Here is a 13,409-nt window from a genome sequence, read left to right on the forward strand (position 1 = left end):
GATTCATCCCTCGTTCCTACATCGTAGTTTAACCCTCTCCCACAATAGACCAGTTTTAGTCTTTTTTAGGGGGAGTTAGCAGGTCAGCAGTAAATGTCACATAGAAGTGATGTATATCATCTGAAAGCTGGGAACCGGAAGATTAATTTGAGATGCTGCTCAGTTGTTCTAGTCATGAATAAAAAATAAACATTAATTAATTAAATGTATTCAATATTTAAAATTAATTGTAAAAGTGTATAAGGATTTAGAACATTATAATGGCAATATATATATGATGTCCATTCCCATGCTCTATTATGTCTCATAAGTTGTTGCGGCAAATTTTTGGGTTGATATGATTTGTTACACAGATTTGGTGCTACAGTAAATTTAACCATTTTTTTCCACTCGAGAATTGATAAATATTAGCAATAATTCATCAGGTTGCCAGAAACACAACTGCAAATGAATGTTAATGATGTTGTCTGATGGATGTGTAAATAGGAAAACATATGCTAACATATTTGCTACTGTATAATAACTTTATGAGGTTATTAATGCAGCTTTAATAATGTTGAACATCAGGGGGTGTTTTTTCCATCAAAAATGCATATATAGCCTTTTGGAATCTTATCATTGATTCATTGGGAGATTTCTAGTTGTTTCACCACACTCACATCCCTTTCCACACTTATCTTTTCTTTCCCATCCAGGATGTCTTTGAAAAGTGCAAAGGGAGGACCAGAAAGTCGACCGTCCTCTGCTGCCAGGTCAGTGAGATCTAGCTGAACGTGTTGGAGGAAATTAATAGGGAATGAATACATTTATAAAGTCAAAGTAACAATCTAATTAAAAGCTACGTCAAGAGGTGAGGTTGTGAGCTTTAATCCTGTACTTGAACAATACATCAGTCTAAATCACAATTTGGGGCTCCAACATAAACAGGAGACTTATCCCCACATTCAGTTCTCGTACTGATGGTTTAGCCTGCTTTGGAAAAGACTTTCTGGGTAATACAGTCCGTGAAACTTCCAGAAATTCAAACAATTGTCTCCCATTGCTGCTGCTGTCTATCAGCAGCCTGAATCCATCTTAACTTCCTCTCCAGGAGGGTCCATCCATAAGACAAGCCACAGAGTTCACGATTGATTTTTACTGCTGGTGATAAGAAATCCTTTTAAAAGTATTCATATTAATTAAGAGACACTTTTAATTGATTACGGCTTCTTTCTCTCCTATAGCGCGTCTCCACGAGGGGGGAGGCCTGCAGCCGCTGGCAGATCGCCCGTTTCGACGAGATTCAAAAAAAAGGCTCTTCAGCTCAGCCTCTCCAAGAAATTCTGGTTATTATCATTCTCTGTTTCTAATCAACATTGATTAGCACTAGAAGGAGTGGGTGGTGTAGATTTTATGGTTACGTCAGCTGCAAAACAAGCCTTCAGAATGTCAAACTTGTCCTACTGAGAAACACTTCCTCCCTTCCTTTTTGAGTGACTGATGTAGCTGCTAATGTCAGGTAATTGGACTGCTTACGTTTTTCAATTGTTTCGCTCAAGCTGAGCAATTACTTCAAGGGAGGCTATATGGAATAAATCTCACAAAAAGGCACTTAAATGTATTTGTTAAAGTAAGTCAGGAGGGGAAATTATATGCCTGGCTTTGATGATGATAGCTCTCAACACTTCGGCTCACAAATGCACACTTCACAGCTCAAAGTCACCGTCGGCCCAGGAGAAGGGCTCTGTGGAGGAGGACGCAGGTCGGAACAGTAAGAGGAGCCTCAGCAACAGCTCAGCGGTGGCCGCTGCCTACATTTCCTTCCTCAACAAACTCTTTGGACAGGTCAGTTCAACATTTCCACTCATAGTCCCATACCTCCTGTTGTCATAGCCTTGACACACTTGTTGGTTGCTAGTCAGGTTACTCCAAAAAAGGACAGAGTTGCAGTTCCAAGCTTCCGGTTTTATCAAAAGCACCACAGGAGCAGGTACATGTGTCAGGAAACAGGATCTAAGAAATAGCATGTGTGCCAGCTGATTACTACTGCTTGATTGCTGTAATCCAATGTACTCGGGGAAAAGTACAATGGAACAGTCAAGTCGGAAACTCTGGCAAGATTTATCCAGCCCGATTTCACCGACATAAACACAACTGACCTCACAGCAACATTGCCATTTCCATTTCCATGATTTGTGCTTTATAAAACTGATTTAGATTTAGGTCCTCTGTAGATGCTTTTGAGGCTCAGAAACTTGCCATACAAAGACCAGTTCATGTCCATGTTCCCCCAAACAGATGCACTGGGACACATTTAGATTGGACGTCAGGAATACCGAGTCTGGATTATCGACTTCCGACGTGCAATGGATTGCAGCATGTGATTAATACATGTCAACATCATGTAAACTGTTTCCTGACACATCTACCTGTTCCTGAGAGACTGTCCTTAACTACAATAAAATATACTAAAATATAGAATATTACCATGAAATTGTGAAATATTCCAATATTTTTTATTTCATTCCCAGTTTTTTTTATTTCACAATGCCAGTTTTCCCATTTAACCTACTATTTGATTTCATAGTACTACTTTTCATAACAACATCTCTGTCAATCAAGACAAACAGGGCAGAGCCAGTTATGTGATTGACTGTCCATTAATTTAGACCAAACCAACAGCCGATAACAGAAACTGCCCAAACTAGAATTACCACCTTGTGGTTGTGTCCCCGCACCAACCAGTGAAGTTGCAGTTTACATCCATGTCTGTCCAAAATGTCATCACTTCATCATTTTATTCTGTTAGACATTTGTGTGAAATTGTCATAATTAGAATATGAATTCTTGAGTTATGGCCAAAAACATGTTTTGCGAGGTCACAGTGTCCTTTGACAACCAAAATCTAATCAGTTCATCCTTGAGTCCAAATTTGTGCCAAATTTGAAGAAATTCCCTCAAAGCGTTCCTGAAATATTGCATTTACAGGAAAGGGACGGACGAAATTTGATTTGATTTTGGACCACCAAAATCGAATCAGTTCATCCTTGAGTCCAAGTGGGCTTTTGTGCCAAATTTGAAGTAATTTCCTCCAGGCGTTCCTGAGATATTGCATTCACAAGAATGGACTGGACGGACGGGAAACCCAAAAACATAATGCCTCCAGCCACGGCTGTCACTGGCATGGAGGCATATAAACGTGTTTTGTGAGGTCAGTGACCTTGACCTTCGACCACCAAAATCTAATCTAAAAGTTCTAAACCGGACGGATGGACGGACGGATGGGCGGACAACCCGAAAACATAATGCCATCCGGCCATGCCTGTTGCCAGCGCGGAGGCATAATAAAAACTGCTGAAATTAAATAAAAAATAACCTACAATATACTACGTTATTGTGAAAAGAACATTTGATCCTCCATGAGGGTGTTAGAGAGATAGTTGGAAGAGACAGGCAAAGAAAGGTTGATAAAGTGGAGAGTTATAGACTGAGCTCAGCTGAGAGAAATAACACATTAGCTTTAAAGTTACACAGAATGGAGTTGGAAAATGGATCCATTTGTTCAGCTGATTCTAAGCGGTAACTATCGATTGAAAATACAAACGCTGGTTGTAGCTGTTTGCAGTGTGAACCATCTATTACTATCAACTATCCAAGAATGAAAGCCCTGTTTACAAACCAGTTATTGCTGATATAGAATAGGTGAAATGATTGTGGAAAGTCAATATCACGACCCACCTCTATTTAATCAAACATGAAACCACCTGATCAGTTCTGAGGGGTGTTGACTTCAAAATAAAAACATCCTTTCCAAGAAGTCACTCCAGTAATTTCACGTCACAGATGATTTACTGTCTGGACACTGGGCTGGTGTCCATTAATGCCTGGCTGGTTCATGTGAAGCATTGGCTCTGTTCATGCCTGATACTCTGATCCCAGATTGCTGCAGGGCATCACTGAATATTTGGGAAAATTACAACTGGAAATGATCCAGTGAAATGATCTAGCTCGATGGCATCTTCCCCATTTCTGTTCAAAACATTAGTGGATTTATATAGAGAGCGCCGCTGCCATTTATATATGTTTAACTGTAATATAGAATATAAAGATTTGTTTTTGGATACTGTTCATCATATGTTCAGCCCTGGAATCAAGAGGTCACACAAACTAGTGACTAGTATTTATAAGTGTATGAGGTAGTGGGAGACAGAGGAAGACTTTGGCTGCATGGTTGTATCTTGTGGATCAGATCCAGGATGTTAATGAGACTGAATTAAATACTCTGTTCTGTCAAGGACAGAACCCAGAACGGCAATGAAAAACCCATTAAAATAATTGGTGGGAAATGGACATTAATCACAAGGACTTATTCCATCTTTCTCTTCTATACTTACAAACGTATGGTACATTAATAAACTAAAGCTGACACCCTCTGGTCGGTTGATTGATTGGTTAGTTCATATGCTCTTGTCTGACCAAAGTCTCTGGTCGTCTCTGTCCTTGTCCCAGTCCTCAGTCCTGACAATTGTGCTACTATAATGCATAAAGTTGGCAGTTTGCAGATCGGGTTTGTGTGGTTGAATAATGCATATTTTTGATGAGTTGGGTGGTGCGGATTGGCTCTCATAACGGGGTCGGCTGAGTGCGGGTATTAAAAATCCCTGACCCGCGCATCACTACTTGATAGGCTTTGAGTATGAACATATCAGAATTGGCATATTTCAATATGTTTGGTCTGATAAATAGCCTAATTGTTTTGTTTGAAATACAACTAAAGGCGCATCCCCCATGCAACAGCTTCGACGGCTAGTTCTATTTTTCGGAAAAGACATAAATATGGGCAGGGCTGTTGTTATCATTTAAATTGACGGCTGGTCAATATTGAGATCACGATTACTCATTGACTTCGGAAACATCTTGCATGTAGAAAGAACATTTTGTTGCCTACATTTTGAAGTTAAAAGCATCAATCTGTTGCACTTTGAGAGCAAAATTAAGAGGATCTATCAAGAAGGGTCGGGTGGGTTTGCCAACATCGCCGCAATGAGATCAGTCCGCCCTGATTGACGGTCACGCCGGGAGCCCCATCCCTCCAGTCCCCCCCCTCAGGGAGAGAGGTCACAGCGAGCACTAAGCGGCGAGGCCCGGGCGAAGGGTGGTGTAAAGCAACACCTTCACCCCGGGCCTTTCAGAGCCCGTTGCGGCACACTACTACGGTTGAAATACGTCCCTGATCCGCCAACCGTGGCGAATGTGCACCACTGTAAAGGAAAGGGCTGGATTTATAACACAAGACATAAACGAGTGTCAATAAGAAATAGAACACGGCACAATAATCATTTTAAGTCGATTATCTTGTTTCTTTATCGTTGGTAATCATAATTCAAATTTGATTAATTGCACAGCCCTAATTTAAATATAAAATAAGTAGGTTGAGATTATTTTTTAAATGCTGCAAATAGCTTTTATGTTTATTTATAATTAATTTAGTCTACCAGGTAGAGGGCCCTCTGTGGCCAATTTAGTTAATCTAGAGAGAACGTGCAGATTGTTTTTCCCCCCATCAAATGAGTGAAGAGGAGTTAAAATTTCAGTCGGACTTTCTTTGGTTGACTACAGCCCTATAATAAACATAAATAAACATTTAATCTTAGTTAAATAAACAAGTCCTAAAATATAAGGAGGAGGTTTGGTTGGTGGAGGGAGTTGCAGAAGCAAACAATGTTGACAACTTGGCATGAAGGTATCAGCAGAGTAACAGTGAGACATGGTCAGGTTATAACTATCACGCTGTACTCCTACATCAATATGATTCATTGGACGTTATTAATCAGCAAGTGATTGGGATGCATGAAGAAAGGACTTCAGTGCTCTGCTTTCTCTAACGCTATGCTCCATTACAACCCTGTCTCCTAGAAATTACGTTTATATAGATCTAAATTGATTTCCCAATTACGTTGTGGGGACAAAACATAATTGACGGCATAAATCCGGCCAGCAATCCTTCTAAACCTCTTTGCTCTCGGAAATTAGTTGTATATAGATGTAATTTCTAAGAGACGGGTTTGTCCATTATAGTACATCAGCCCAGGAAAATACATTACGCAAAGTAAATGTTCCCGTGGCAACGATGTAGATTTGTAATGTAGTTGGTAGATTTAACGAGGACTGTTTGTATAATATACACTGTGTGTTTATACATTAATATATGTGCAGATCATTTTGCTTTTCATCAAACATCATAATGTGCAACCCGGTCTCACGGGAAGGCGTATAAATAGCCGACATTACACGGACATTCCGCATGTCCTGAGGACACATTTTAGGCTTTTTGCGTGTCATTTGTACGCCACGCAACAAAACTACGTTAACGACCACAGTTAGGTTAAGGCAACAAAACCATTTAGTTAGGTTTAGGAAAAACCTCATGGTTGGGATTAAAATAAGTACGTAAACTAAGTGAAATACATACGGAAACAACAGAACATAAGTAGGGAAGCACGTCACTAACGTGATTTACAAACACCGGTCTCGATCACCGGTCTCCTGGTTAAAAGTCGTGTGTTTGTTGGAGCCATCCACCTCCCCTCTTGCCCGCCATAAGCGGTCTTTCTCACTTTTTACTCTACATCACCAGCTCTGAGCGTAGCATATTTACACGGAGCGCTTACATTTCAGTGAGTACAGACTACATGGCATACAAATGACACTCCAAACGCAAGAAAGGCGTTCTTATTGCGCTAATTGCGTTGTGTGTTATCGTGGCATTCATACACCTTTTCGTGCAAACGGGCTGTAATGTGTGTGAATTTGAGGTCAGAGGGCCTCAGCTGTCCCAACATACATTTTAAGTACTTATTCCATTAAAAAACATATATATTGAAAGTATGTTCCTGGCATTTGCCTTTATTTGTGCCCAACTCCATAAAAATATAATTAATTTTGCTGTATAATAGTGATAATGGAGGCTCATTAGTCAGATCAAGAGTCTTTTGTTCAGTCTCTTGTATTCCCTTTTTTTTTTTGTGGTCGCTAATGAGTATTTTTTTTTTTTAGTTTTCATACAGTGTACTTTCTAGAACTATTAGGGATATTTATATTATTATTTAGTAATATAAGTAGTAGTATTTCATATGATGAGGATTAAAAGATCCTTTTAATTGTGGAACCGTTTGGGACCCTGTTGAGACCTCATTACAAGGCAGAGCCAAAGGCTTTTCCATAAATGCCATTATCACAGGAGAGGGATTTACTGTATAAGATAACATAACATAATAGAAATCTACACCAAGGGGGAGTTGTGTGCCGATGAACGTTTTAATCACGTTTCATAACTAGATTTCTTAATAACGAACGGGATCGTTTCATTGTTTTAAAGCAATTTATGGGAAATGAAAAACCGTTTCACAGTGACCTTGGGCTACCGTGGACTCCGCTACCACATCCCTCTACTGAGTTACTACCTCACCTGCCACGACATATCTGCGTTGTTTTACTATGACTGTCTCTGGTTTGAATTTAGTAGTAGCCAGGTAGCGAGGTCTGCATCGTATCCACAGTTCACAGGGTTTTGGTCGCTGGCCTGACACTGAGGCAGGGAGACCATCTATCCCTCAGCAGTCCTAATCCCTGCCTCAACACAAGTATTAATAACCCCCTTAGCAAGGTTCACTGTCAGCCCTCATTAGATCCAACTGCAGAAGTGGCCTGGAGAGACAAATAGCTAAAGAAAAACAATTGATGCATTTACACGTCAGAGCCACAGCGGAGGACAGATGGATGTGACACATAATCAGCCCATCAATGAGCACCATATATAACAGTATTTTAAGTGTAATTTCCACCTGAGGACCGTATGTGTTTGTCACATACCTCTTATATGTGTCCATGCGTCACACTTACAAATCAGCAGGCTGCTCAATGGACCATGCGAGGGCAGACAGAATGAAATTAACTGTTAATGGGCTCGTTCTGACGGATGAATCGAGAGTCTGCATAGCATGCTGTCTAATCCTTTCTGGATGAAAAAAAAAAATCCAATTAATGTGTTGACCTTGCTATCATAATATGCCCTTGTAGGCTGGAGGATCCTGTGCAGGGTAAACAGCGCTGTTGGACTCTGCAAGGCAATAGAGTGTTTTTCTTATGCCGCAGCACCAAAAATCGTATTAAGCAGTTTATATAAACTGTTTTCTAGTATTTGAGGCAGAGTACACGTGTCGTGAGGTAACTCCTGATGCAACTGCATCTTGGCACTGCCTTTGTGTTTCGACTCTGTTGGCAATATTGAACAGTGAATAATCATTTGAACGGCTGCCATGCGGAGCAGCTTCCAAATAAACTATATGGGGGGGCCTCTCCTTTTCCTCAAGCTATTGTGCACTTGCGCAGGATGACCTTGTATGATTTATGTATTAGCCACCCTGAGTGCCAACATGTATTAGGAGGAAAATATTGCACTTCTCTTTGCATTTCAGTTTCACTTGCAGCTCTAATTTGCCTTTTTATCTCTCACTTTTTCTGAAAAGAACTGAAGGTTGAATAATCCTTTTCTTTAATAAAAAGTTGCCTACAGTAATGGAAATAGTCACTTGATTAAAAGCAAAAAGATGCAAAAGCAAGGTGAGCATTAGCATTAAATAGACTTGATGATCAAAGGTAAAATATTAAAAGCTGATGCTTTCAAACTATTTTAACATTCAAAGTTGTCCATCTCCTCCACAATGTCACATATTTTTCACGTTTTTCATGTAAAACCTTTCATGTAGTTGCTATTGAAATCAGATAAATGCGGTGAAGTAAAAAGGGCAACATTTCCTTCTGAAATACAGTGGAATAAAAGTAAAAATGGACATAATAGAAATGCCAGTATTGTGTATATGGATACATATAATGTGTTACTTTCACCTCTGCTAGTGTGTCTTTTTCTCAGTTCTATTCAGCCTCAATATTTTTTCCTCACTGCATGAAAGTGAGATAAAAAAAAAGCCCACAGCAAATTTTGTGCTCGCAATAATCAGAGCTTTCGTGAGCTTGTGTGTCAGTCTTGTTTCTTTGAACTTATAGATATCCTCAGGCTTGTGCAGTCTTTGTGCTAAGCGATATCCCCATATGTCAAGCTCGGTTGCTCTATACGAAGATGACTTGAGTTTGCATGTGTCTTGCTTCCCCTGTGGATGGGGTGATGCTTCAGTAGAGGAGCTGCAGATTGTCAGCCAGCCCTTGAGTCGAGACGCTGCTGGCACAAGCATGATTTTTAAAAAGGCATGATTGGATGATTATTTCATTCCATGATATTTCAATATCAAAGCTTTACATATGCAAATTCAAGTCAGTACATGTTTACAAGTGCTAATTATTGAGCATTGTTTCAAGGAATGCTGCATGTGATGTGTTTTTGCTAAAATCCGGCTTATTGCCAAGTAGGTTTTCACATACAAGGAATTTGCTTTGGTGTGTTGGTGCATAACATAAATAAATAAATCAAGAAACATAAATATAAAATAGAAGAAAAGTACAATAAAATATTAAAAGAATACCATAAAAATATGTACAATATATCAGAGTTAAGATCAAAGAGCAGTGCCGTTCTTAGAAGTGGTAGTTTTGTGCAAAAATGTGCAAAATTGTCCAGGGAATGTCCAAAGCTACAGTACGAAGTATAAAAAGAATATGCAGAGATACATGCAGAGATATTATTCCCAAATAGGGCTGTACCAGTTAACTCAATTTGAATAAAGTGATTCATCGGTTTAAATGAGTTAGTCTTTTTTTATTAAATCATCTTTCCTTTATGAATATAAGTTGCTAATGGGAACGCAAACAGTTTTCTGACTGCAGTGAAAATGTTATTTTTTAAAGGCTAAATGGCAACAAATAAGAATGGATGCAGAAAATTCCGTTAGATAAAAACATGTTGTGAATTTCGGAAACTTTTTTCCATAAATTTTAACTTTTAGACTTAACAATGCTCTGCAGTTATTGGAAATGTTTGGATCACTCAATCCTAGGTAGCCACCACAGGAATGTAATTCTACAAATAGTATAATGCTATTCACTACCGAACCTGTTTGTAACCGCTACCGACAACATTATCGCACATTCTGGGAATTCGTTATGATCGCGCGGCCACTATGCTACAAGTGGTAGCGTAGCAATCTACAGCGCATGTGTGGAATGCGTCCTCCAAGTGGACAGTATAGACAAACTTACTACGCGTCCCTGGTGTCCGCAACTGTTTGGTAAGGGATGCTAATTTAGAAAAAAAATTCATATCGATAGCCAACCCTTGTTAACCGATTATTAACCGACAAAATTAGTGCGTTGCATGCAGCGCTGTTGTTTTTAGTGCCTAACAAGCCGCCCAGCTGCAACGATAAGCAGATGCACAAACAAAAGAATCCATAATTTATCACCGCTGCAGTGTATGCACCAAACAGACAACTGGTTAATTATGAACATTCCTGCACACGTCCTTTTGGGAGTATAGCCGAGGCTTAAGCCCCAGCTTTGCCTCAACTTCCCTGCAAACACATGAAAAGAGGGGTGAAAGGAGGAGAAAGCGAGGGAGAGATCACCCTGAGCAAATGTCAAAACAAGGCAGAGAATACTCAATGCTTCACACACAAGGCTTGATGCAAATGATATGTCTGTGTAGGCAAGTGTGTGTATCTGTGTCACAGTTTACATGTATCCGTTTCTTTGGGACAGCGCAAGCTTCGTGCAACTCACTGTCACGTGGTTGTGCGTGGGTGTGTATTTGTATGCATACCGACTTGAGTTTATGCTGCATGTCCCTCAGGATGCTGCAGATGTGTGTGTGTGCGTGCACGTAGGAGTGTGCGGCAGCATTGTGTCATTTTGCAAATTAGAACGACATGTCGCAGGGTGAAATCCCATTAGAGTTTACAGTCAGCATGTGGCAGTGTTGACATGATATGCATGTTATTCTAATTTGGTAGTCAAAAACAGATTATCACTGGGATATTTCTCAGGAGAATATGCTGCTTTAAAGCCACCCTGATTTTTAAATCCCAGCCCTCCGATGCTGTCTTGTAATTATTTCCACTGTCTTTTTGTTTTTTCTTCTCTGCTCCACAGGAGAGAGAGCTGATGCCAGAGGAGTTGGATGGTAAGATGTTGTTGGTGTAATTATGATGCAAACACATGATAAATGAATGCACAGCTTTATCAATCGCATTGATTCTTTCTCCTCTTCGTGATGCACGAAAGAGATTGAAGGTTTCTCAGACGGAGATGTCTGCCAATGACTCAGAGCTACAAAATCAATTTAAACAACATAACTTGATGCTCTTGAGAGCTGGCTGTAGTTCTGTCTGCTGGAGTCAACAACTTAGTTACAGATAAGTTGTTCTGTTTACAAAGTGTAGCTATCTGTGCACACACTCCTGGGATAGATATTTTACCCTACTTAACGGTTTGCTGCAATTGCTGTAATGTGTTTGTCTGTCTGTCAGAGCTCCAGGTGGCCTTTAAGGAATTTGACTACGACGCGGATGGCTTCATCCATTACAAAGACATCGCAGAGTGCATGAGGACCATGGGCTACATGCCTACAGAGATGGAGATCATCGAGATCATCCAGCAAATCAAGATGAAATGTGAGTATTTGTTAGGGCTGGGACGATACACCTATCTCCCGATACGATACTTGGGTGACGATTCGATATGTATTGCGATTTTTAAGTATTGCGATTCGATATTATGATTTATTGCAAATTTTTGTGAACTTTTTTTTACACTAGACCATGGGAAAAAGTTGACTCATACATTTCTGGGGACTTGTATTTTGGAAATATTTAAATTAATACATTCAAATGTTTGATTTTCAGCATGTATGTAGTCAGAGATGTCCTGAAGTCAAATATATCAGTCATTGTCAGGAATTATTTATAAAACCTTTTCCAGCAACCGAAAAATCAAAGAATAAAGACATTTCCCTCACAAATAAGTGGTATTTTCTTTTCAATTTATAAGGATACGGATCGGATATGATGCTACGTTACTCAGACTACAACAATTCAGAACAGATTCTTGCATTAAATTTCAAAATCGTGTAAAAAAAAACGCCATCTGTTGTGTGTATGGTTTTCATTTCCTCCTGAGTGGTTAAAGCATGTGTGCGTGATTGATGGGTCTTTCTGAGGTGAGTAGGTGTGGATGCCTGAGTAATGTGTCTGTTGCACAAACACGTGTGCTTGTATACGTGCACGTTATTTCCTATGAGTCCGTGAGGAACTGATGTTTGTCTCTGCTGTTGGGGACATTCGAGACATTTTAGCAGACTGATTAATGGCCCTCACACAACAGGTGCAGGGGTGCACGAGTGGGAGTCTGCATGGAGAAACGTGTGTTTAGTTGAGGTCTAACTTGCCTCTCTTCGCTCTTAATGAGGGAGTGTTTGTCTTTGCTGTCTTTACTGAATGATCAAGTATAGATTGGTGTGTGGTGGTGAGTGTTTAAAGTTTAAGGTGAATCATCACTGCATTGATTTTTTTGCCATGAGCCTGGAGAACCAGCTCCTGTAACACCTACCCAGTGTCAGAGCCATGCCGGAAAATCTGAACTATGAGCGTTTGCCAAGATTTTACATAAACCTTCAATGGACACACAGGACTTAGACACGTGGAGCACACTATAGGTGTGATGTTTTGTAATATCCTAATTTAGACATCACGTGTGCAGTAACCCAGCTGCATTTACATACAATACAAGTTATGCCAGTGGTAAACCTACACTGCATCCGAATTATTTTTTATGTGAGCAGCCAAGCGGCAACCTCCGGTGCTGACAAATGAAGCCAATGTGGAAGTGCCAAAAACTGCAGTTCCTCAAATGGCCACCTTAGGCTGGCTCCAAAAGCGAGTCAATCCCCATAGACCCCCATGTTAACATGGCCAACTCTACAGCACAAATAAACATGTAAACAAAGAACGGTTTTGATCTCTATAGTGAATTTCCCCACTCAAAACAACTGTATGGGGGGTGAATTTTGTATATAACTCACCTGTTTAAATGATATTAAGGCTTAAAGTTGGGCATGATTGAGGGCGTTGCCGCTTTGAGTGACAGGTGGGTGCCGTACCCGGTCGCTAGCTGCTAGCTGTCTCCTCTGTTGCATCACCCGGGACGCCTCAGCTCCACCGACGATCCACCTCTTTGCCCATTTTGGTTCAGCCGGGAGTTAGGCTGTGTCGCCACCAATGAGCAACCTCCGGGTCTGAAAAGTGAAGCCAAAGCAGAAGTGCCTTAAACTTGCATTCTTTCTAATAGCCAGCAGGGGGCGACTCCTCTGGTTGCAAAAAAAAGTCTGATTGTATAGAAGTCTACCTACTTCTCACTTGATTTATTACCTCAGTAAACATTGTAAACATGAGTTTATGGTCTCAATCGCTAGTTTCAAGTCTTCT

At 40.2% G+C, this 13,409-nt stretch overlaps 2 protein-coding genes across 4 annotated transcripts in view; one reads left to right on the forward strand and one right to left on the reverse strand.

Moving 5' to 3' along the window:
- The window catches only part of doc2d (double C2-like domains, delta), a 78,744-nt gene that overhangs the window by 63,855 nt on the left and 1,480 nt on the right, over positions 1 to 13,409 (reverse strand). The window contains exon 2 of one of the 3 annotated variants that reach the window (XM_037764080.1): positions 13,085 to 13,219. The exons of 1 other annotated variant lie outside the window; for it this stretch is intronic. In XM_037764080.1, the coding sequence (XP_037620008.1) occupies positions 13,085 to 13,120 (36 nt within the window). In that variant the 5' untranslated portion in view covers positions 13,121 to 13,219. Of the gene's footprint in view, positions 1 to 13,006; positions 13,220 to 13,409 lie in introns of those variants that run through there. One more of the 3 variants, XM_037764082.1, reaches the window with a different exon arrangement.
- The window catches only part of cabp4 (calcium binding protein 4), a 44,925-nt gene that overhangs the window by 3,925 nt on the left and 27,591 nt on the right, over positions 1 to 13,409 (forward strand). The window contains exons 2-6 of the mRNA XM_037764084.1: positions 696 to 752; positions 1,224 to 1,325; positions 1,692 to 1,824; positions 11,080 to 11,110; positions 11,457 to 11,600. Of these exons, the coding sequence (XP_037620012.1) occupies positions 697 to 752; positions 1,224 to 1,325; positions 1,692 to 1,824; positions 11,080 to 11,110; positions 11,457 to 11,600 (466 nt within the window). The 5' untranslated portion in view covers position 696. The remainder of the gene's footprint in view (positions 1 to 695; positions 753 to 1,223; positions 1,326 to 1,691; positions 1,825 to 11,079; positions 11,111 to 11,456; positions 11,601 to 13,409) is intronic.

Source organism: Sebastes umbrosus, chromosome 3 (assembly GCF_015220745.1).
Source record: "Sebastes umbrosus isolate fSebUmb1 chromosome 3, fSebUmb1.pri, whole genome shotgun sequence".
Classification (NCBI taxonomy): domain Eukaryota; kingdom Metazoa; phylum Chordata; class Actinopteri; order Perciformes; family Sebastidae; genus Sebastes; species Sebastes umbrosus.